At 38.0% G+C, this 21,910-nt stretch overlaps 1 protein-coding gene across 11 annotated transcripts in view; it reads left to right on the forward strand.

Annotated features, from left to right (window-relative positions):
• Positions 1 to 21,910, forward strand: part of CDKAL1 (CDK5 regulatory subunit associated protein 1 like 1) — a 424,992-nt gene that overhangs the window by 390,208 nt on the left and 12,874 nt on the right. For all 11 annotated transcript variants that reach the window (XM_054190488.1, XM_054190497.1, XM_054190490.1 and 8 more), the window contains 2 exons: positions 4,463 to 4,546; positions 7,789 to 7,953. In XM_054190488.1, coding sequence (XP_054046463.1) covers positions 4,463 to 4,546; positions 7,789 to 7,953 — 249 coding nt within the window. The remainder of the gene's footprint in view (positions 1 to 4,462; positions 4,547 to 7,788; positions 7,954 to 21,910) is intronic.

The raw sequence follows: 21,910 nt of genomic DNA on the forward strand, positions 1-21,910 counted from the left end.
GAATTTAAAAATCAATCTTGTGTTTTACGTAATTTGGTCAGTTTTGGTTTAAAAAACAAAGCTAGTTTGACTGCAGCCAAGAAGGATGTTTGACATTTCTTACCTTTCGTTCATTTTCGAAAATCATCCAGATGGAAAAACTGCTTTTTATGGTATTCGGTAAAGGGAAAAATGAGTTATAGAATTATCATGTCAGAATTTCCTGTAGGGTAAATGAAAATGAAGTAAAAGTTCGTAAGTGATTTGATCACAAATTCTGAGATTTACTGACTACCTGTGAACTGTTGCAGTGTAAGAAGTGATAGGACCAGCAGTGCTTGTTGCATTATTTTTGTTGAAACCAAATTCTCCTTGTGTAAATGATGTTACCAGTTGTTGTGGTTTTGGCCAGATTGGCCAATCAGAATGACAGATGGCCCTCCCCCCCTCTCTCCTCAGAGAGGAGAGGAAGAGATAAGGAGATTTACGAGTTTAGAAAAAGAACTAAACTAAAGAAAATAATAATAAATAAGAAAATAGTAAATAATAATAGAATAATAAAAATTAAAGAAAAAAAGTATACAATATATACAAAACCGTATCCAGCTCCCAGGATGACGATCGTGTCACCAGCAGACACAGCGAAAGTCACAGACTGGAGTCAGCAACGGACAGGAGCTGAATTCCGGAACTAGAGTCAGGAATGCTCAGATCGGGATCAAAGGCAGACGAACAGAAAGGGTCCTCCTCAGACGTTGGCCATTGAAGAAAGAGCGAGCCAGAGCCCCCTTGCCCCTTTGATCCCTCAGCTTTTATACTAAGCATGATGCAGATGGGATGGAATACCCTGTGGGTCAGTTTTGGGTCACCTGTCCCGTCCGCTCCCCCCTGCAGGTGGGACCCCTCTACGCTTCTCCGCTTCCAACTCTCTAATGGGGCAAACAGCGAAGTTAGCTGACCTTGGTTGTTATAGCAATAAGTATAAGCAAGAGCCTCTCTGCGTACCCTTCCTTGGTAGGATCAGGTCTTATCACTCTGAGTGAACAGTTTCTGAACAATATGCTGTTAATTCCAGAGTTTGGTCAGTTAGAAGAGGCCCAGCTAAAAAGTAAAACTACAAATCAGAAAGTTGTTTCTGTTTTACCTCAAACCAGGACACCAGTCCATCTTGGGATGGGGAAGGTTGCCAGGCAAGTTTTTCACTATCATTCATTATTATTTTCATGCTATCCTCTGTAAAGAAAAAAAATCAGGGTTCTATAGGAATTCTTCCAAACTGAGATGCCATAGCTGAGTTTTCTCAGTTCCAGATGCTTTGTCAGAATTGTAGTTCCCTGAGAGCTGGAACTCATGCATACCTGTGGAAGCAGATGAAAGAATAGGAATAAAAATACGATACTGAATTACTTCTGCTGGTACATGCCTGAAAAAAAATCATCAAAGGTTATTATAATTATGACTGTTATTAGATATCGTGTCTAGTTTCTGCATATTTAAATTCTTTCTGAGAGAGGTGAAACTTAGGCAGCTAGAGATCCCAGGGGAATAATTGCAGAAATGATGACATTCCACTTCTTGAACAAATTTCAATACCAAAGCTGCATTCTGTGTACTTATATTTCCTCTTAATTATACTTGGATGCAGGATAGATAGTAATTTTCTGTCTTACAAATGCATGTAGCCAATTAGTCTTGTAGATCATGAATACCCAATGGCCTAACTCATTAAATGGAATTTTCCTTTTCTGTTGTTATGGCAAAAGAGTCTGCAAATAGCTGAATATCATCTTTCTCTGTCAGCTCAGCCTTGGCTAAGGCTACAAATCCAGTAACTTGAGCAAGTGAGCAATCCCTGGGTTTACCTGTACTCCTTACAGTTATGCCATCTTAGTCTTGTATGTGTATGTATGTATTGTAAATAGGTGTAGGCTGTTTGGCTCCTCTGTACTTCTAGTACTCAATTTTAATGCCACAGTTTTGATGCTATTTGATGACTTGCTGATGCCCGAGAAATTCTGAGCCCAGAAGCTCTGTCTGGCCCACTGAGACATGGAGACCTGAGCTCTTTTTGCCCATGGAAGCAAAGATAAGAAAAATTGGTGATGTGTCTCTGAAGAAACCACTGCTTATATCAAATGGTCTAACACAGGTGTTCTTTTCTTCTTCCCTCTGGTTGTTTTGGTTTGGTTTTTTTTTTTTGCATATCATGCTTGCCATTCTGTCATCTGAGGGTATGAAGATAATACATGTAGCTTAGACTACCTCACAGGCAGGATTCATAGAGATGACGAAGGCAGAATGTTATGACCAGAGAGAACCAGGGAACCACCAGACAATTGTGAAAAGAGTTACAGACCCAGTATTTCTTTGAGCCAGTTTTGCTAAGTTACGGTGTTGGTAAATAATGAATGCGATGTGATGACATGACTTGGTGATTGGCCTTGATGCTTTGCAGTGGTAGCATGTTTCCCCAAGGGTGAGTGTTGCTTATCTAACATTTCATCCTACTCTTTTTCATAATGTTGCGTGACATCTGAGACTTTGATATTGTAGTGCTACGGCAGATACTGGGTTGTGATTTTAGAAGCAATGGTTTCAAATATTATAGAAACAACAAAACCTCTCCATTCAGGGGAAGTGTACCCTGTAATCTTATTACTGGCGTAGTTATCTCCAGTGCCTGCTTGACAGGTATTTGCAAAACTCCTCTGGGGATTTGAATTGAATATCTGTTTTCTTGAAAGAAAAAAACACCTTACTGTTCAGGGAAATGGCAAGTGGTTACGCTGGATTTAGATTACTAACATTTGAGTGTGTTGTATCTGTTGTTATTTTTAATTGCAGACTTCCCAGAGAAACAACAGAAATTTTAAATGTGTTACAAAGAACTCTTAAACACCTCTTAAAAGTATGCAAAAATATACATCTTTTTACTATTAGGATTCTGTTCCTGGGTTTGTAACTTGAGGGTTATACCCCTTCTGCTGTGTACCCCATACTTGTGGTCCTGGGCAATTAACTATAACTGCGTGTGGGGAGATGAGCTGAGTGCATATATACCATATATAGAGATTGTAAAGTACATACGGTATTGCTGTTTGTATTTCTTCACATTCTTCTTTCTGCCACTGACTGTTAGAGAGAATCCTAATCTTCTCTTTTACTGCTTATACCTTTAAGAATCAAAACATTATTATCTGATCTGCATCTTCTTGCTAATTCACATAGACCTTATGATGGAGGCCTTAAAACTTCTTCATTACAGTTGCCGCTAGGATGCGGTGGAAATCTTCCAGGGAGGGGAGAAGGTCTTGAATGCGAGTTTGCTTACAGATATTAAAAGTTTGGAGTAAAATGTGAAACCATTTTTGTGTCTAAAAATAGTGGCAGCATGAAAGCAGCGAGTAAATTTAACTTGCTAGACAGTTGTAATTTTCAGAATGCATTTGTCAAATAGCTTGGAAAGAATCCAGGGCATGTTTGGATTCAGAAAAAAAAAAAAGTAGAGGTGGACTCAGACTAAAAATGTGAGCTAAATGTCCTCCAAGGTTTACGGAAATTAGGCTATAAACTTAATTACACAACTCAGTAATGGACACAATCAAAAGGTGTGTGCGGGGGATTTTGAACTTTGGGGAAAGTCGAATTTTGTTTCATATCTGATTGGCAACTAAATGCAACTGATTTGTCTTGGGGTCTTCCATTTAACTAATTGGAAAACCGGTGCTTCCTTTGAACTATTAGTGCATTTGGAATTTGGGAGGTTTGATACTCTAGTCTTTTTAGCCCAGTGTTTATTTGGCTTTTAATATCGCTATGTCTATTAAAAACTCTTCTTCATTGAGTCTTCGTAATATGCAGTGTTGACTCCACTGTCATGGAAATCAGTGTGATCACAAGTACAGCTTAGTGAAATTACCAAGAGGGGATAAAGAGATGCCTTATCATTGCAAATAACAAGTGTGGCTTTTAAAAAAACCAAGGCAAATAGATGAGCTTGGTGGCATCTCGAAGTTGTGCAGTGTGCTACGGTTCCCCGCCTCTCTCAGATGCTGCTAATTGTTTTATTTGTCATAGGGCTGTTGGGGAGAGGGATGTTACCCTTTTTGTGATTGATTGCAGAGTTTTATGCTGAAAGGGGAGTTTTTTCTTTAGTTGGATGAAGCCTTGATGGGACTCTGTGCACATCTGACATTATTATTTGTTATTGTATTAATAAGTAAAAATCAGTTTATATTTCTGAACTGGATTTTCATGTTAAGCCATTACAGTACCGCAGTTCTACCCTTCAGTTCTGGCTTATAATGCTGTAAGTTTTAGACAGTTTGAACTAGGGCTTTCTCTGCCCGGCTTTGTTGCTGACAATGAATTGCCTCAGAGAATTTGATTATTTCTGCTAAGAGTCTTTGCTTGTAGTTGCAGCTCTCTTCTGAGTGTAATTCATTATTTTTGTTTTCTGAGTCATCTCTCTCTTATTTTCCAGGTTGGTGAGAGGCAGAGGGTTCTGGTAACAGAAGAATCCTTTGATTCCAATTACTATGTTGCTCACAATCCTTTCTATGAGCAGGTACGGTTAAATAAACAAAATAACATCTTTTTGTTTTATTTTTGCTTTCTGATAATCTCAGCAACACAGTGTGCCACAGTGCAAAGAACAAGTAAAGAAATAAGAACATTTTCCAGGAAAGGCGTGACCATCAAGACTTGTTTATGAGATATTTTGTTTCTGTGTTGTAAATACAATTTACCTGAAATTATGTTAAGTGGCTCTTTGAATATACAGCATGAGGAGAATACATGCTATGTATCTAAATAACATTATTTAAATGGTTTAAGAAGCTGTTAATTATTGCTGTAAGTTTAATTTCTGTGTCTCCAAAGCATTGTTTTCTGAATAGATGAATCTTGATAATTTCCATAGATCTTTCGGAAAATCTTTTCAGGCAATGCAATTTGCGAAAAAAAAAATAAAAATCAAACAATAGGAAGGGTCAGAAACTTCTTTAGATTAAGATTTCAACCTGGTATGTTGTATTTCCTTCTGTGGACTTTTCTATAAATGAATTCTTTCCACACAGAAACATTGTCTTTGAGCTAGGAAGGAAGCACAGCATCTATTTCACACAATTACTAGTTTTGCTCAAAAGCAGATGACTTGCTGAAAACCAATAAAATTGGCTTTTCTGAATCATCGTAATTTTATTCTGCTTTTGCCTTTGGCTTGTTCTCCGTTTTATTGCACTGAGCTGTTCACAGTTTGCCTTTGCCACCTTTCGTTATTCAGTTGTCTGAACCTGGAGAAGGCTACTGGTGATGGCTGTGCTTATACAGTCACCAATAGTGCTTTCTTCTGGTTCCAGGTTATGTTACAGCATTTATTTATTAATTTTTGCTTAGTAGTAAGTCACATTAATGCTCTTGAAATATCTGTTTCTGTTAGATATCTGGTTTACTAATTATTTTTTCCTCAGGTTCGGGGTTTTTTCTTCTTCTGTCTAAGTCTTATATATGACTGTTCCTTGCTTTTGTAGCTTATCAGTCAGATTTTAGGAACATGGTTTTCCATATAGAGATTAAAAAGAAATTGCTTGGGGATTTTTGGTGTTTAATGCTTGTTTTATAAAAGTTTCATTCATTAAAGGAAAAGCAGCATGTGCAAAGTGTTGATGTTTTATGGGGTGATTATACAGCATCTAATACAGCTCCTGATTGGGACTGGTAAAGAATACACAAAATACAAATAATAACATAGTGAGTAATTTTAAATAATATTATGGAATAAATACTTTCCATTATTAAAATGTATGGGTTTTTGCTAAAATCTTATCTGTGGCCTGTTTGACAAGGGTAATATCCTACTGTTCGCCCAGGTAAGCGCAAGACCTGGTGCTAGTGACTAACTTTAATAGCAGTAAATTTAATGGTAGTAAATTGAAAACCACTCTTGAGTCACTAAATATCGTATTATACTTTGGAAGCTGAAGCTCAGAGTCCTGGTGTAATGTTCTGTTAACTCAAATAGTTACCAAACCTATTCTCTCTTCACTAAGCTCATCTCTATTAAAAGAGTTTGCTGTTAAAGCCACATCGACAGACGTCCTGGTAGAACTGCAGCTTACGTTTGTGGAGGCTTTGGTGATGCAGTTTAGGGGTAGTTCATCGAACAGAGTATTCTAAACTGACCAACGGGTACTTTGCCAGAACAACAGTCAAGATGAGGGTTTTTGTTGGTATAACTTTGTTTCTTGAAAAAAAGGTTGGGGATGTTTTCCTAACAAATACTTATATCAGAAAAATGTATGAGTGTGTGCCAAGCCTGGCTGCTTGGCTGTTTACAGTACCTCCCAGATATTTTCATTTAACCTCTTTCTTTTTCTGAAGTAGTAGTCGCTTACCCGTGTCTGCCCCTAAGGATTTATACTTACTCGCTTTTACATATAGAGATACCAAGATTCAAGAGGTCGCAGGCCCAGTGATACTTAGTTACCTAATTTTCCTTTGATTTACATTTGCTTGAGATGTGTTTTATGGGAAGAACTGTGATCTGGTCACATTGTAATACTGCCTCAGCATTAGGATCTTGGGTTTGTGTTTGCCACTTAATTCCAATTAGTCTCAGGTTGCCCATTTCTGAAAGGCAGAGATGCCTGCTTTTCTTGAAGAATGCTTAGGAAGCTCAGCAGAATCCTAGGATCTGGAAACTTCCTACAGTCATGACCACCTTGAGCCTTCAGGGAAAAAGGGAAACTACTGGCGATGGTTTCCTGCAAGCGGGACACCCAGCGCTTGTAAGAGGTGAAAATGGAGAGGCACTGTTTAGCAACGAAATGCTCTCCAAATGTGGTTGGCACAGAGTTTTATTCTGAAAATCGTCTGCACATGTTGTCTAAAAATCAGGCTGGTTTAAGGCAGTTCAGTTTCAGCATCCAAAACCCAAGATATACATATGTGGTTATCACCTTTAAAAGGCCTGCATTTGTGTGTGGATGAGCTTCAGGTAAATGCGATTATGTAAGTCCCTGTGATTCAGTTTTTCATTGTTTAATCAGGAAATGACTCCACTTTTCTTTTTTTAACTGCTTCTCTATTTGTAGAGCATTTTGTGCCATTTGTTCTTCCAGCAAAACATCTTGCTCCTGTGTATTGGGCTCTTTCTTTTGTAGCCTGCACGACCTAGGAACATCTGTTACGTGGTGTCTTTTTCGTGAAGTTCTTATGGGACTGTCTGATATCACAGTTGTGCAAATTCAGGAAAGGCTAGCATTAGTTGCTGACCCAAGAAACACACTTACCCATTTTTACAGGGATTCCTTGTCAATCATGCATCTCAGCTGCAAAGAACCTGTGCAATCAAAATAAGGGCTTGTGCAAACAGAAACAAGGGCATAATTTCTGTGATGAGCATTTACAGACTCAAAACCATATTTTTTTTTAAAATGATCATGGGATAGATCTGAAAATAGGAAGCTTTACAGCAGTCTATTAGAATTGCGTAGTACAAGTTCCCTTGGGAACTGTTTGGATCTGGATTCAGCTCAGGCCCAACTTTCTCATCAATCAGAAAACACGACACAGGGAATCGGTTGGAGTTGAAAGGAGCTGAGCTAACACTGCAGAGCTCTTGAAGAATGCAAACTGGACGTGTTACTGATCAGGTGTGTCAGGGCTACAGTGTATGCTGGTGAATAGAATTTTAAAGTTTTAGGATTTTCTCTGGTGTTTATCAAAAGTCTGTTTTCTGAGTGGAAGCTAGAGACACTGATGTCCTTTGTGGTATCTAGTAACTATGTCTTCATCTTTATTCTAAAGGTTCTTGTGCCAAAGGATCCTCTGTTAATGGGTAAGATGGTAGAAGTGAATATTTATGAAGCTGGGAAACATTTTATGAAGGGGCAACCCGTGTCAGATGCCAGGGTTTACACTGCATCCATCACCAGACCGTTAGCAAAAGGAGAAGTTTCTGGTTTAACAGAGGTGAGTAAAAGACGTTTTCTGCTTTACTACACTGGTGAAACAGCAGCTGTTCAAGCATTATGATTCCGTGCTATGTATCTGTTATCATTTTATAGTTCCCCTTTTATGTATGCATGAAGCTTTAATCTTTCCTGACAGATTGAAATCTGAATTTAAAAGATTTTTTTGCTGATGCCCATAGCTTTACTTTGCTGACTGTAAAGGCAATAATACGCTTGTTTCTTGTTCCAGGGTGCAAGGTGAGGAAAGAACTTATTAGAATTGAAAAGATTTAACACCAGTGATTATATAATTCAGTGTATTTCAGTTCTAGTTTAGTGGAAGGATGAATCAGTTTATTTTGCTTTACAAAACTGTTTTAAAAAATGTTTTGATTACATGTCTGTTAAAACAGGTCAAAATTGGGTCCAGAAATTCAAAATTAATTGATGGGTAGAGGTACGGAATATTTACAGTATATTTTGGAAAAAGGTCAACATCTGATTTAGTCATGTAAAGACAATGAAACTCTCTTAAAAAGAGATCTGATCCTTATTTTACACCTCAGTAGGTATGGCTGTTAGCCAAGTTTTCTCATACATTTCATGGAGGTCTAGTTGTAAAGACTGATGGAGTGTGAAATGAAAATGTGTATCGCATTTCTAAGCACATTTGATGTCCTTTCTCCAGCACTGTTGTTAGGATCTCTAAAAATATGTAGCAATAATTTAGCACATGGAAGAAGGATAACTGGCAATTTATCTGGCCACCTTGCTGCTTTTACAGTAAATTGTTGACAAGTATTAAAGTATATACGCATCCTTGTTAAAGTTCTAAGTAGTCATATTTAAAAGAAATAATCAATGCATACCTTACGTGACGAGTGTTGCGCTAAGCTACTTGGTCTCTTGAATAAACCTGGCTATGGAAACACAGAGCAACAATAATGCACTTACTATAATGTGTTTGGCAGATCATGAAACTTAAGGACAAACACACTGCTAATCTCTCCTTTGAATATTGTCTATGTATTTGTATATTGGCCTGATAAGGGTCTGTAAGAGGAAAAAAACAGCCAAAACCCTCAAATTGTCTGATTGGACTATATAGCTATTTAAACACATCTGATTTTTTCATCAGAACACTTTTTTTAATAATCTGCTGGAACAGAACCAAGCCTGTCATTAAACTGAGTAGATGCTGCCAGGAGCTTGTAGCATGGGAACAAGCAAGCAGACTGTTGACTGAAATTTTGTATGTTAAAAAAGAGAGATAAAAATATTAAAATCAAGGATAGTGATAATTTCTCTAAGAACTCATTCCTGACCTTTGAGTAGATATGAACAAGTACCTGGAATGCCCAAGTAAATGGCTACAATAAGCGAATGATAAGACAAATTGCTTTTCATTACTTTTGTGGCTGCCAGTGCTCCTTCAAGGCAGTGTCTCATTTATGTTTGATCCGCTGGACATGTTAGGAACTTTCACTTTCTGGAAAAAACTAGAGTCTCAATACTTCAGTGAATGGGACATCTTTTGTATAGGGAAGCTACAGCTGCAAGCTTTTAATCATGCTTCGCCAATGTATAATATACAGAACGCAAACTGAAATTGTTAGTGGGAAGTTCCTCCTGACAAATCATATGTAAGTGACAAATCCGGAACTTTCTTTAGGTTCCCAGGAAAAAAAGTCAGTTTGTCACAAGAGTCACAGTTGGTTTTTGGTTGGGCAAAAGCTGCTCTTTATGTTGTTTTGTATAGTTGGACTGCTGGTAAACTTTTCCTGGTAGATGTGCTCAAGACATGTAATTCTAACTTAAGATGCTTATGAGCAAGACAAAAGGGGCAACATATGTCATATGACCGTTTATCTAGCTTGTTACGTGTACAGATGGCAGGTTGAGGAATGAATGAGACAACTCAGAACATATGTATTCAGGTACTCCCTCAAAAGTAGCCGAAGATCTTGGATCTTCAACAAGATCTCAAGGGTCTCCACCAGATTTTCAGAAGGGCAGCATGCAGAACAAAAACCTTGGATAACTTTTATGTTAGGTCAAGCTACCAAACTATGTAATGGAGAGAAGGAACAGTTACCTAAAATAGCTTACAGAAGCAAAAAAAGAAAACATATGGCCCTTTCACTTTCTCCTTCCCACTTTGCACAAAAATGAGCAAGAATTAGGGCCTGCTTTACATCCCCAGGCTTGAAAGGATGGGTAGCCAGCTTCCAGGTGGCTCTTTCTGTTGCTCAGTGTGGCTGTCCTCTGGGCAGAAGCTCTTCTAGGCACCGACCAGCATCCTCTAGCTGGTGTGCTATCTGATGTGCCCAGGAAGTTTCTAGTGGACTTTTAGTCTCACCCTGTCAGTGGTAGGATTTCCCTCTCAACTCCTTTATGTTTGTGGGTCCCTGATGAGAGCTAGTTCAGAGAAGCACACAAATTTAAATGTAGACCGAGGTAATGTAGATCAAACGAATGTGATAATGGGCTGTACTGCAGTAAAACATTTATACGCTTCAGTCCATTCCCATTCAACAAAGCCCTTGGCTCTTTCCTAATGACCGTGTAAATTATTGGGGCTGCAGTGCACACCTTACAGATCGGCACGTTGCGCAAGGACAATGATGAAGAGGGATAGGTTGCTCAGTCAGGCCTGTAACGTGATTGTAGACAGTCTGGAGCGGTTAAAAAGATGCTATTTTTGTAGTGAACCCTAGGCATCGCTTGCTATTATTAACAATATTTTCATTAGCTTGCATTGGACACAATAAAAGATATTTCAAAATACATCACAGCTGTACTTCTCTCTAATGAGGAATGTTCACGGGAGAAGTGAAAGCTTTCAAAACTGTACAGATTTTAAGGAAATTAATCATATGGCTAAAAAAATAAAGTTATAAAAATTGAGAGCACAATAATGTGAGGATGTCAAAGCAAGCTGCAAACCCATCCTAAGCAAGAAGAAACTTCTGAAAATGCTGTGATGAGTAATACCTCCAAAAGATCAGAGCTTATCTGCAATTGTGTGCTCTCTTTCTCATCTGCTATATGTCCCTCAACACTTTTTTCTGATGAATTCAGAGGGAGCAACATGGTGTGTCAGAAGGAACAATTGTAGGCCTTTTTTTTACCCTTTTGACCACATGGCTGGGATGACAAATTGATCCAAGGAAATACAAGAAGTAGGTCACCAACTGGAATTAACAGATTTGACTGGAAAAGAGGGAACGGAAAATGTCACGCAAAGGACAGTTTACAGGCTCCATAAAATATTCACGGATTGTATATCTGTGCCAGATAAGAAGCAGACAAATATTCATAGAATCAATTCAGGATATTTCTAGCATATCATTTTTGTCATGCTTTTTCAATATATAAAAAACACACCTAATATGTATAGCCATTAATATATTAATGATGTAGAATCTCTTAGCAGTTATTATATTCTCTAAGGAAAAAACTGTGTCTAAGTAGACGGGCTTAGAATAAGGTTTTGACGTTCTATAACATTAGGCTCTGTGACAGAAGTTGTGACAGGAAGGACAGAGGAATGCTGGAGTCAGCAGCTCAGGTTAAAAAGCTGTCAAAAGCGATCAGACTCACTGATTGTAGTGGACATACTAAATATTGAAATGCACAGGTGTTTGCCAGGATATTTTTTTTTTTTTTTTTTAACTTCAGCACGAATTTTTTATAAAAGCCATTCAAAAGTGAATGATATTGCACAATCCTACAGGAGGGCTATTTTGGGGGGCTAACACATTTGGAAATTTAAATTAACTCAGAATTTTAGATCTCCTATGGATTTATTTGGGTTTAAAATGTGCAGTTGCTGATTCAGTAATAGAACAATGTTTAGAAGATACATAGCAGAGGATATATAGGTGAAAGTTGAAATCAATAAAACGTGAACACGTGTAAAGGCATTTCTGTATTTTGTTCTAGTGAATCTAGCAGGATATATGTATGTGGACTGGGCATTAAAAAGGATTGGCAGTAACATTAAAAATCATTCAGACAAAACAAGCATATCATAAGTTACTAACTGCAATTACAAATACCAGCGAATAAATATTTCAAATCTTTGATCAAGAATTAGTTCTGCTAAGTTTCACAGGAAAAAAAACAAGATGTGAATGCTGCAGATGGGATAGCCTTTCACTGAGGTGGACTTGGAATTGACAAAGCAATAAGGATGTACTTCAGCATTTTGAGATTCAGTAAAGCAATTTAGAATATCTGCTGTGTTCTTAAGCGCTCTGGTAAACTAGTCTTTGAGATTTTTTGAGGTGGGTTTGCAATGCACGTAGTACTGAGTACATTGTCAGTGGATAATAAATACTTTTGAAAAGTCAGCAGTGTGGGTCAACAGTCTGAATATCATTTAATTTTAAAATAACATTTTAATATTTTTATTTCTTTTATTTGGCCATGTTTAGGGATCTTGACAGTTTCTCAGCAGCTTACAGTAAAATACCTAATAAATATATACCGTTTATGGACAAATGTTTGCCTGAACCTAATCATTGAAAAAAAACCCAAGAATCTGCAAGAATATGATCTCTTGTTAGAAATGGAAACAGACTATGTTATGCTTCTGTACTCCAAAAATAATTCTAGTTGTTTACATATGTTCTGTGACCAGAGGAAAAAAAATATTGCAAGATGAGAAATATATGAAGAAGAGACCAAAGGACTGAGGGATGAAAATAAAAGGCTGGCTACGTGCCAGAATTGTAATGCATTGCCAAAGTCAAAGCCCTATAAGTCTTGAGGGCCTTTGGTGGGAAATTTTCATCAGATGGAAAATTAAGGCAAGAAAAAAAATAATTTTAGCAGGCTATTTAATTATGTAGTCATGATTATTTTATGTTCATAATTCCTGTTTCCATAATGCATCTATGGATGACTTTCTTTTCAAGCAAATATAGGCACATCTTTCTCTCAGTTACCTGTTTTCTATTGGTTTATGTGATAATGTTCTCCGTGTCTAGCACTTGCCCTGTGAACGACTCCTGCTGGCAGTACCCATTTGCAATATCTCCTTTTGTGAGTGTGGGATCTTGGTGCATATCTCTATGGCTCCCAGGCCATGATAATATCCACAGTTGGCCCGTTAAGCTAATAGCTATTTGAGTCATTGGGATCTTCAGAGGAAATGAAGAGAGACCTACTGTTTTTCAGTTAGCAAGCTATTGCTTGGTCAGTCTGCCTGTTCCTTTTTGTCTCCAACCTGCCTTCATTTTTTGCAGTCGATACTGTAGCATTGTACTTCTGGATACTACCGAAGAAGCTTTCTGCTCCTGGTCTCCTAGTTAGCCATAGGTATTTTCTAGTTACATTAGTAAAAGATGACCTCTAAACATTACCCGCCCTTTTTTCTGATGTTTGGAAACAGGAAAGCTGCATATATATCAAACACTTCTTTATAGCCTGCCAGAAAGAAGAATCAACAAAGCATAGCTTAAAGGGAACTCTCTGATCTCAGGTAGAAAGGGTGCTTCACTTGCGGGCAAAATAAAATGGAGAAGGGGGAAGAAAGTATCTTCTGCTGGAACAGAAATGAAAGAAATCGTAGCAGAATTGAGATATCTGTATTGGAAACTTCCTTCAAGGATTTGGAAAGAAATGTGGAAGACGTGTGTAAAACTGAAGTTATTATTAAGCACAGTTTTTACATACACTGGAGCGTCAAAGTGGTGGAAAACTTGGTTCCTGAACAGGAACTAGAGATTTAGGGAAAAAAGAGAATGAGGAAGCAAATTTGAGATCAAAAATGGCATAGGGGTGCGAGGAGAGGAATCTTTCATACAATTACAGAAGGAGAAACTTTAGAAAGTCTGAGAAATGCTAATGAAAGATCAGAATTTCCAAAGAAGAAAGATAAAGTAAAATAAAATACACCTTTTACCTGCCTTGGAAAGTTACTTTACAAAGGGATTTTTGCATCATGATGTCCAAGTTTGAGAAATATGTGGGGAAGTTTCTATTTAAGATAAATATACAGACAGATAAAGGAACATTTTCTGTGTAAAATAGTTTTTCAGGTAATACTTCATGAAAATATGGTGCAATATTTGGTGCTCTTGCATTCTGTGCTCCTGCATTCTTTGGAACATACCTTTTGTTGTCTTGGTTGTTCTCTCTCCCTCTTTCTCTGAAAAAACTGATTGTAGTGTGAGGCATACAAATAGTGCTTTTGCATGTATTAATCTGTTTTATTTAATGTGTTACTTGTGTTCCCTGCTGGTTGTTAATAGAGGTCATATAAGATGGTGTTAAATCTTTCTTAATTAATCTTTTTTTTATGTTTTCTTCAGTAATTTCACTAAGGTCCCTATAAAGTCAATGTAAGAAAAGAGAAATTTCCTAAGAGTGGAGCTCAATGCCATCTATGAATGTTTTTAAAAGGACCTTCAAAACTCTCATTTCTCCCTAAAAAAAGGACAAACATTTGCTATGTGCTGTTCCTTAGATACTGATTTTCGTGATCTACACATTATCTGCACACCATGTTGGCTTTCTTTGGGGATTTGGGTTGATTTGAATTTTCCTTCTACTTGATAGCCCAACATTTCTCAGCTTAGAATCGGAAATTCAGGATGGATTCAATAGATTCTTTCTTACGGGCAGAATAGATTTTTCTTGCTGGGTTTAGATAAGTGCTGGATTGGATCTCCTGTAGTGCTTGGGGAATTTTAATCAATACTAGTTTTTAGGAACATGCTTAGCAAATATCTGTGAAAAAGCTTGAGATGTAGGCCAGCTGCCTTGGGTTATGGGTATGAGTTAGGTGACCTCTTAAGTTTGTTTCCAGCCTTATCTTCTCTAATTCTAGCAACATTTTAATTTAGCCAACAATTATTTGACAACTAGCAAACTGGAATAAAAGGTAGTTCATTGATCCAAAACATTCAGTTCATTGATCCAAGCCAACATAGTTTCACTAAAGGCAAATAATGTCTGACAAATTTGGTGGCCTTCTACGATGGGGTTGTAATGTTAGTGGATAAGGGAAGAGCAATTGACATTGCCTACCTGGACTTGTGCGAAGCGTTTGATGCTGTCCTGCATGACATCCTTGTCTCTAAATTGGAGAGACATGGATTTGATGGATGAACCACTCGATGCATAAGGAATTAGCTGGATCGTCACGCTCAAAGAGTTGCAGTCGGCAGCTTGATGTCCAAGTGGAGACCAGTAATGAGTGGAGTTCCTCAGGGATTGGTACTGGGACCGGTGCTGTTTAACACCTTTCTTGGTGATGTGGACAGTGGGATTGAGTGCACCCTCATCAAGTTTGCAGACAATGCCAAGCTGTGTGGCATGATTGACACGCTGGAGGGAAGGGATGCCATCCAGAGGGACCTTGACAGGCTTGAGAGGTGGGCACATGCGAACCTCATGAAATTCAAACAGGCCACGTGCAAGGTCCTGCACATGGGTTGGGGCAATCCCAGCACAAATACAGGCTGGGCAGAGAATGGGTTAAGAGCAGCCCTAAGGAGAAGGACTTCGGGGTGTTGGTTGATGAGAAGCTCAACATGACCCATCAGTCTGTGCTCGCAGCCCAGAAGGCCAACTGCATCCTGTGCTGCATCAGAAGAAGTGTGGCCAGCAGGTCGAGGGAGGTGATCCTGCCCCTCTACTCTGCTCTGGTGAGACCCCACCTGGAGTACTGCATCCAGCTCTGGGGCCCCCAACATAAGAAGGACATGGACCTGTTGGAGCAAGTCCAGAGGAGGCCCATGAGGATGATCAGACGGCTGGAGCACCTCTCCTGGGAGGACAGGCTGAGAGAGTTGGCGTTGTTCAGCCTGGAGAAGAGAAGGATCCGGGGAGACCTTATAGCAGCCTTCCAGTACTTAAAAGGGGGCCTACAGGAAAGACGAGGAGAGATTCTTTATCAAGGAGTGTAGTGATAGGATGAGGGGTAATGATTTTAAACTGGAAGAGGGTAGATTTAGATTAGATATTAGGAAGAAATTCTTTACTGTGAGGGTGGTGAGGCAGTGGAACAGGTTGCCCGGAGAAACTGTGGATGCCCCATCCCTGGAAGTGTTCAAGGCCAGGCTGGATGGAGCTTTGAGCAGCCTGGTCTAGTGGGAGGTGTCCCTGCCCATGGCAGGGGGTTGGAACTAGATGATCTTTAAGGTCCCTTCCAACCCAAACCATTCTATGGTTCTGGGCTTTCTCTGCATTGCATGGAGGGTAAGAATACATAGAGATGATTTAAGGCAGCAAACCCAAGAGGCAGCATAAGACCTTCACCAAGTAGATTTTATCCTGATGTCTTCAATTTAATGGGCATGTTGTCTTTCTGCCCAACCCTCGGCAGGGCTGAATTTCAACTACAGTGATCCAAGCTCAGCTGAAACAACACGTATTACATAGCCCCTTTTCAAACAAATGCTCTCTTAAGTCCATTTCAGGTGAACTTTAGTTTATTTATTTTTCATTTCCTCAACAGACAGTGTTGTTTGGCTGAATGTCACTGTCTAATCACTTTAAATTACATAATTATGTTAATCCTGTGCAGTGTATGCAATAAATGGAAATAGTAATGACTGGGATGACTCAACTGTCAGTCATTTTCTGGAGAATGAGTGAAGGTTAAACAGAAACGTTCTACCCCTCCTGCCTCCAGAAGTAAAACTCCAAGCACTAAAAAACTTGTGCCATTTTTGTGTGTAATTTCAAGTACTTGACCTGCTGATGCTGCACTGCAGAATGAGTGAGTGGGTTCTGCTCTCCCTTGGCATAGGGACAAACTGGAATTGTGTAGCCATGCTAATTTTAGTTACTTGACCCTCCCTGTAATATTTAGGAGTTCCTTTTAAAATACTTTTTCTTTTCAATCAGAGCTTTAACGAACAGACTCTTTGGAGAAAATCAAAAGGCATTTGTTTTTAGTAATGCTTTATTATTTAATGTACCGGGTTATAAATTCACTAAGTTTTAATTGGCTTTCAGGAGAAAAAAAATGCAGCAGCCACAACTTTTCTCAATTTTTCCTTTGTTTTGGAGGTCATCTCTTTCCAACTCATTGTGCCAGCATAAGTCATTATAGGTTTGACTTTTATACCTCTCCAGTAGAGTTAAATACAAAGGTAGGTGAAGGATATTCAGCCCATATATATATTGTATCTTTGCTTGTAGTAGTCATCCCTTTTCTTTTTATTACTATTCTTCAGATCACCAAAAAGCTCACGTAGGCAGTATTACTCTCTCCATTCCTTCCCTCTCTCTCTCCTTTCCCTGCAAGTAAAGACACAGTCAGAGGTACAAGGTATTTATGTCTTGGATGGATGATTTTTCTACCTGCTCTTCATCTATCAAAGCTGTAATCGTAGTAGTCTTTCTACATGAATATTTAAACGGGATAGCATGAAAAAGGCACATGGATCTCATGAGAGGAAATAGGGGTTTAAAAGGGTGATAAAGCTTTCCCCATCACCAAGTGGAAGGTCAGGAGATTTGATTTGACGCATACAAGGTATTGGAGTGTTTAACTTCTGCCTCTTAGAAATATATTTGTTTCCAAAACCATCGAAGTAAGAGGGTTCATTAGCTGTGAGATTGTTTTGAGGGCAAATAAAAATAACAGTCATGAGATTAAGCTATTTTTTGACTTAAAACTGTTTAAAAAGTGTATTTCATTTCAAAGAAATTAGCAAACTACATTAAAGGCAAATTAGGGTGTTCTGTATCCTTTAATATTATTAAATGTTCAAAAGTTTTTATTAGATTCTCAGTAGATTAAGAGATTTGTAGTAGTCTAAAAATCATCCTTTGTGTTCTTCTTGATTCTCTTTATGATAGTGAGAATTTACTAAAATATATATAAATTTTGCAAATAACATTTTTTATCCTGACAAATCTATTAAAACAGTGTTGAACTCATCCAGCAATATTAGGATTAATTGTGAGTAGTAGTAGAATACTGAGATCCACTCATAATCATAGTTTTCCACTCAGACTTTGATAATATTTGGATATAGTGTTTTACGTTTGTTTTTAATATTCTTGTCAGTAACATTAGATTAGAGTTTTTTTGTGGTGTCAAGTATAAGATAAACAAAAAGAGAAAAAGGCTTTTCAGTAGGAGAAAGAAATGAATTTTTTAGGCTTTTATAAGTATTAAATTATATTTTGTGTATGGGGATATCTGCATCTAAAAATTCAAAGGCAAATTTACAGCGGCCATATCTTTAACTGAACTTAAATTACAATTGAGTAATAAGGATGAGGTTCTGTTTGGTGACTACACTGGAGAAAACGTATCTTAAAATATCCAAATGCCATACTTCGGTGAAGTGGATGTGAAATTCAGAGCCTTAAATTTAGTCCACCAAAGATATGCTCCTAACTACACTAGAATATCCAAATAACTTACTGTGACCCTGTTGAATACATTAGAATGACTGTGTCCTTAAAGACAGTCCACAGAAAGTTGCAGTATCTAAGCAAGCTTAGTAAACTAGTGCTTCTTCAAAGCTGCATACAGTAACTTTGGGTTTATACAGGCTGTATTCCATATCAAGTTTAACATTCTCTCGAGATCCTTTTCATGTAATGAGATCAAAGTCTCGATCGTGCCATTAGCCATTGAAGCAGGTTGTTGCAGATTTACTGGACCAAACAGCAACAGAAATAAACCATTGCCCTCCTACTACAGTCTCTCCCCTGATCTAAGATTATTTTTTTTTTTGAAGGAGTCCTCTCAAACTACAAGAGGAATAATAATTTTAAAAGTTTATGCTCTACCTCTAAGAAACTTGGCTCATTGCCTATTACATTGAAGGTTTTCATGAGACCTGACTCTTAAATTTAGTTAACTTTAGGTTCAGTTCTTATTTGTAACAAGTTCCAGAGCAAGCTGTTCCTGTGGGATTTATCAAAGACCATTAAGTAAAAGAAACATTTAGAAAAGTAACTAATTATATAAGCACTTCATTAAAGCTGTTCAAAGACAGCTTTACCTGTGGTTAGTGTACAGTACACCAATCTTGATAACCTTCCCCTGACTGCTTCCCATTGTGTATTTAAATGACTTGAAGTATTCCCCCACCCATCTTAAAGATGAAGAAAGATTTTTCTCCTGACTTATTCCAGTGCCAGGCTAAGTCACTCATACTAACTAAAATCCAGAAACTATGACAGGATTTGATATAATTGTCTTATCCAGCATTGGGAAAGAGAAATATTGTACTGAATGATCTGTCTAGAGAGTATAGCATGAGAGGTTGTGGTGATGGTATGGTATGGTTAGCCTAGATAGCCCAAATCTTGTATACATTCCCACTAAAGTAAAATTCGCACTACATTGGTTTGTATGGTCTTTTCGGTATTACGCCTTTGTTTTTCATCGGAACAGATTCCAAAGCTTGTTGATCATTTTCACTGGGAGTTTGCTCTTAGCAGTTTTGCAGGTGTGCATCAGAAACAGTTCATGTTTTGAGGTTCCAAAAGAGTCAGAGGGCTTCAAGCACAGTTTTCCCGTGTTTGAAACTCACAGCCCACATTTCAGCATATTTACTTTCATTTCTTTTACTGGATTGAGCACCACAACCCAGGTTTGGTGTAATAATAAAATTATGATCTTGGGAAAACTAGAACACATTTCTTCCGTCTTAGATACCGTAAAAACCTCAGACTTTGGAATTATGGTGAGGAAGATATATGTACTTCAGTGGTGCTTCAGCTTTTATTTGTTGTGGTCACAAGCACTGGCACAAAGTCATTTTTAATTAGGATATAAGTCAAAACCAAAGTTGAAGTACATGGTGATCTGAGCCATCAAGGTATGCAAGAAATAATCCAGATTTTTCTCACATCGTCTTTATTGTAGAGAAGGGCTGACAAATCATTTGTAAAGTAAATCATGAATTTAAAAAATTTTCAGTGATGAACATTTCTTAAAAAGAAATGTGCATTTTTCACACAAAATAATTAAGCGCCTGAAGGCAGACCACGTTTGACCTACGTAGCTCATCATTCCATAAGAACATAGTATTTCTCAGCTTCTGGTTCAACATAAGTCAACAAATGCTATAATGAATGTTGATGTTGCTGTGCTATCAACATCTTCGTGGTGACACTTTTCATTTTGCCTTTTTACCTGGCCTTACAAGCAGAAACACTGTTTTGTGGGACTTGGTCTGTAAAGAAGCCCTCTCCACAGGTGCATGAGCATGTTGTCATTATACTAGTGCAGAAGTGGCCAGCCTCTGGCATGGGACAACCTGCAGCCACCAGAAGAGTTCAGCTGCCTCACTAGGTACTATCTAATCCCTCTTTTCCAGTGACTACTGCATCAGGGTCATACATGTCAGAGCGTATGTGATGTGCAGAGAAGGAGAGCTATTAGCTATTAATTACATGATGAATTTATGTCTGGTGTGTGATTGGCAAGGCATGGTAGCGTAAGGCTCATAGTAGACTCATGTGGCCTATCAAAAAGGATGGACCACCCATGTACTACAACATGAGATGGATGTGTGATTGATAAATGGTGAAAGGAATGAAATGTGACTGGCTGGAGAGCCAGGTGTCGAATGCAAAATGAAAAGCTAAAGCCACATGGAAAGTAATATTCTTTTTCTTTAGTCTCAGTATAACCATGGGGTCCTTGAAACAATATTATATGAGAAGATTATTCACTAAATGTCTTCGCTTTCAAATTGACGGATTCTTCTTCATAGCAATATATATATATACACGCTGTGGCAGAACTTGAACAAATGCTCCATTTCGGATTGGGGTGGCTTGGAAATTTTTTGTGAAAATACTTTTGATGGAACAAAGATGTGTAGGCAGTACATTTAAGCTCTTTTTGTCAAAACATCGCATAGCTACAAAAACTACCTATGTGTATTATCGGCCAGATGGATTTCTAGTCCTCAAGAAAGGGTCTTGTTATAAGAACTAGAGGGTTTTTTTTAAATCTCATCCTTGTTTTGACATGGCTTCATATGTGATTGTAAGTCATTTCAGTCAGTCTGACTGTGCTTTATCTTATCCGTATGGAAACTATTTTGCAATTCTCACATACAAAATCTCTGATAAGTGCAGATAACATAATTATCATACAAAAAGGATGGCTGTGAATATCCATTTCTGACACAGATAGGTTTTTTTCTAAATACAAGAACTTTAATTTGGTAAAGTAATGGAAGTAGTGCTTAGAATGACAGGAATTTTTTTCCTTTTTCAACTATTCAACATGAATTTCTGTCTAAAGAAACATTAGTTCATTATTTTTTCAGTGAGGAGTGCTTAAGATTCTGTAGGATTATCAGATTGTCACAGAACCACAGGGGAAAGCCAGATGCGTAGCTCTTAATAGCTGGAAAGTAATGAATTAGAGTTATGCCTGGAAAAGTATCTAGTATCATTAAAAAAACTGTGGTAGTGTGTAGTATGGAGACATCAAGCCTTTTAAAATCCAAACCCATCAATTTGTTAAAGACTAGGTTAAGGCCCATAGTTATCATCCTGTTGGCTTGCATATCTCACCCCTCTAGGCCCCTCAATATGTTTGCCATTTTCAGGTTGTCTTGGGTTTTATTTATGTTTATCTCAGATTTCCTTAATTTCTTTTCCTGAAAGCAGTGTATTTTAGTATTACCTAATTTTAGGAAAGATTCTATGGATTTCAGAGAGATAGAGGTGAGTGAAATTCCTTTCAAAGATTGCGAATCTGTCATAAGAACCTCACCTTTTCCTCACTTACAGGGAAATGGCCCGCGACTGCTGATAAAAGCTCATTACCATTTTAATTTAGGCCTAACGTGGCAAATCTGAAAAGTAGAAGATATACCTTTGCAACAGTTCACTGCGTAAAATCATTCCTGTATCCTGTATTGCTGTACAATAGTAGCATCCAATCAGGTAGGTTCTCAGCTGTGAAGAGGTGGGGAGAGATGGGAACTGCAGACTCTCCGTACTTAGGAACAAGCTAGTTTGTTGAATCA

The sequence above is a fragment of the Rissa tridactyla genome, chromosome 2 (genome assembly GCF_028500815.1).
Source record: "Rissa tridactyla isolate bRisTri1 chromosome 2, bRisTri1.patW.cur.20221130, whole genome shotgun sequence".
NCBI lineage: Eukaryota > Metazoa > Chordata > Aves > Charadriiformes > Laridae > Rissa > Rissa tridactyla.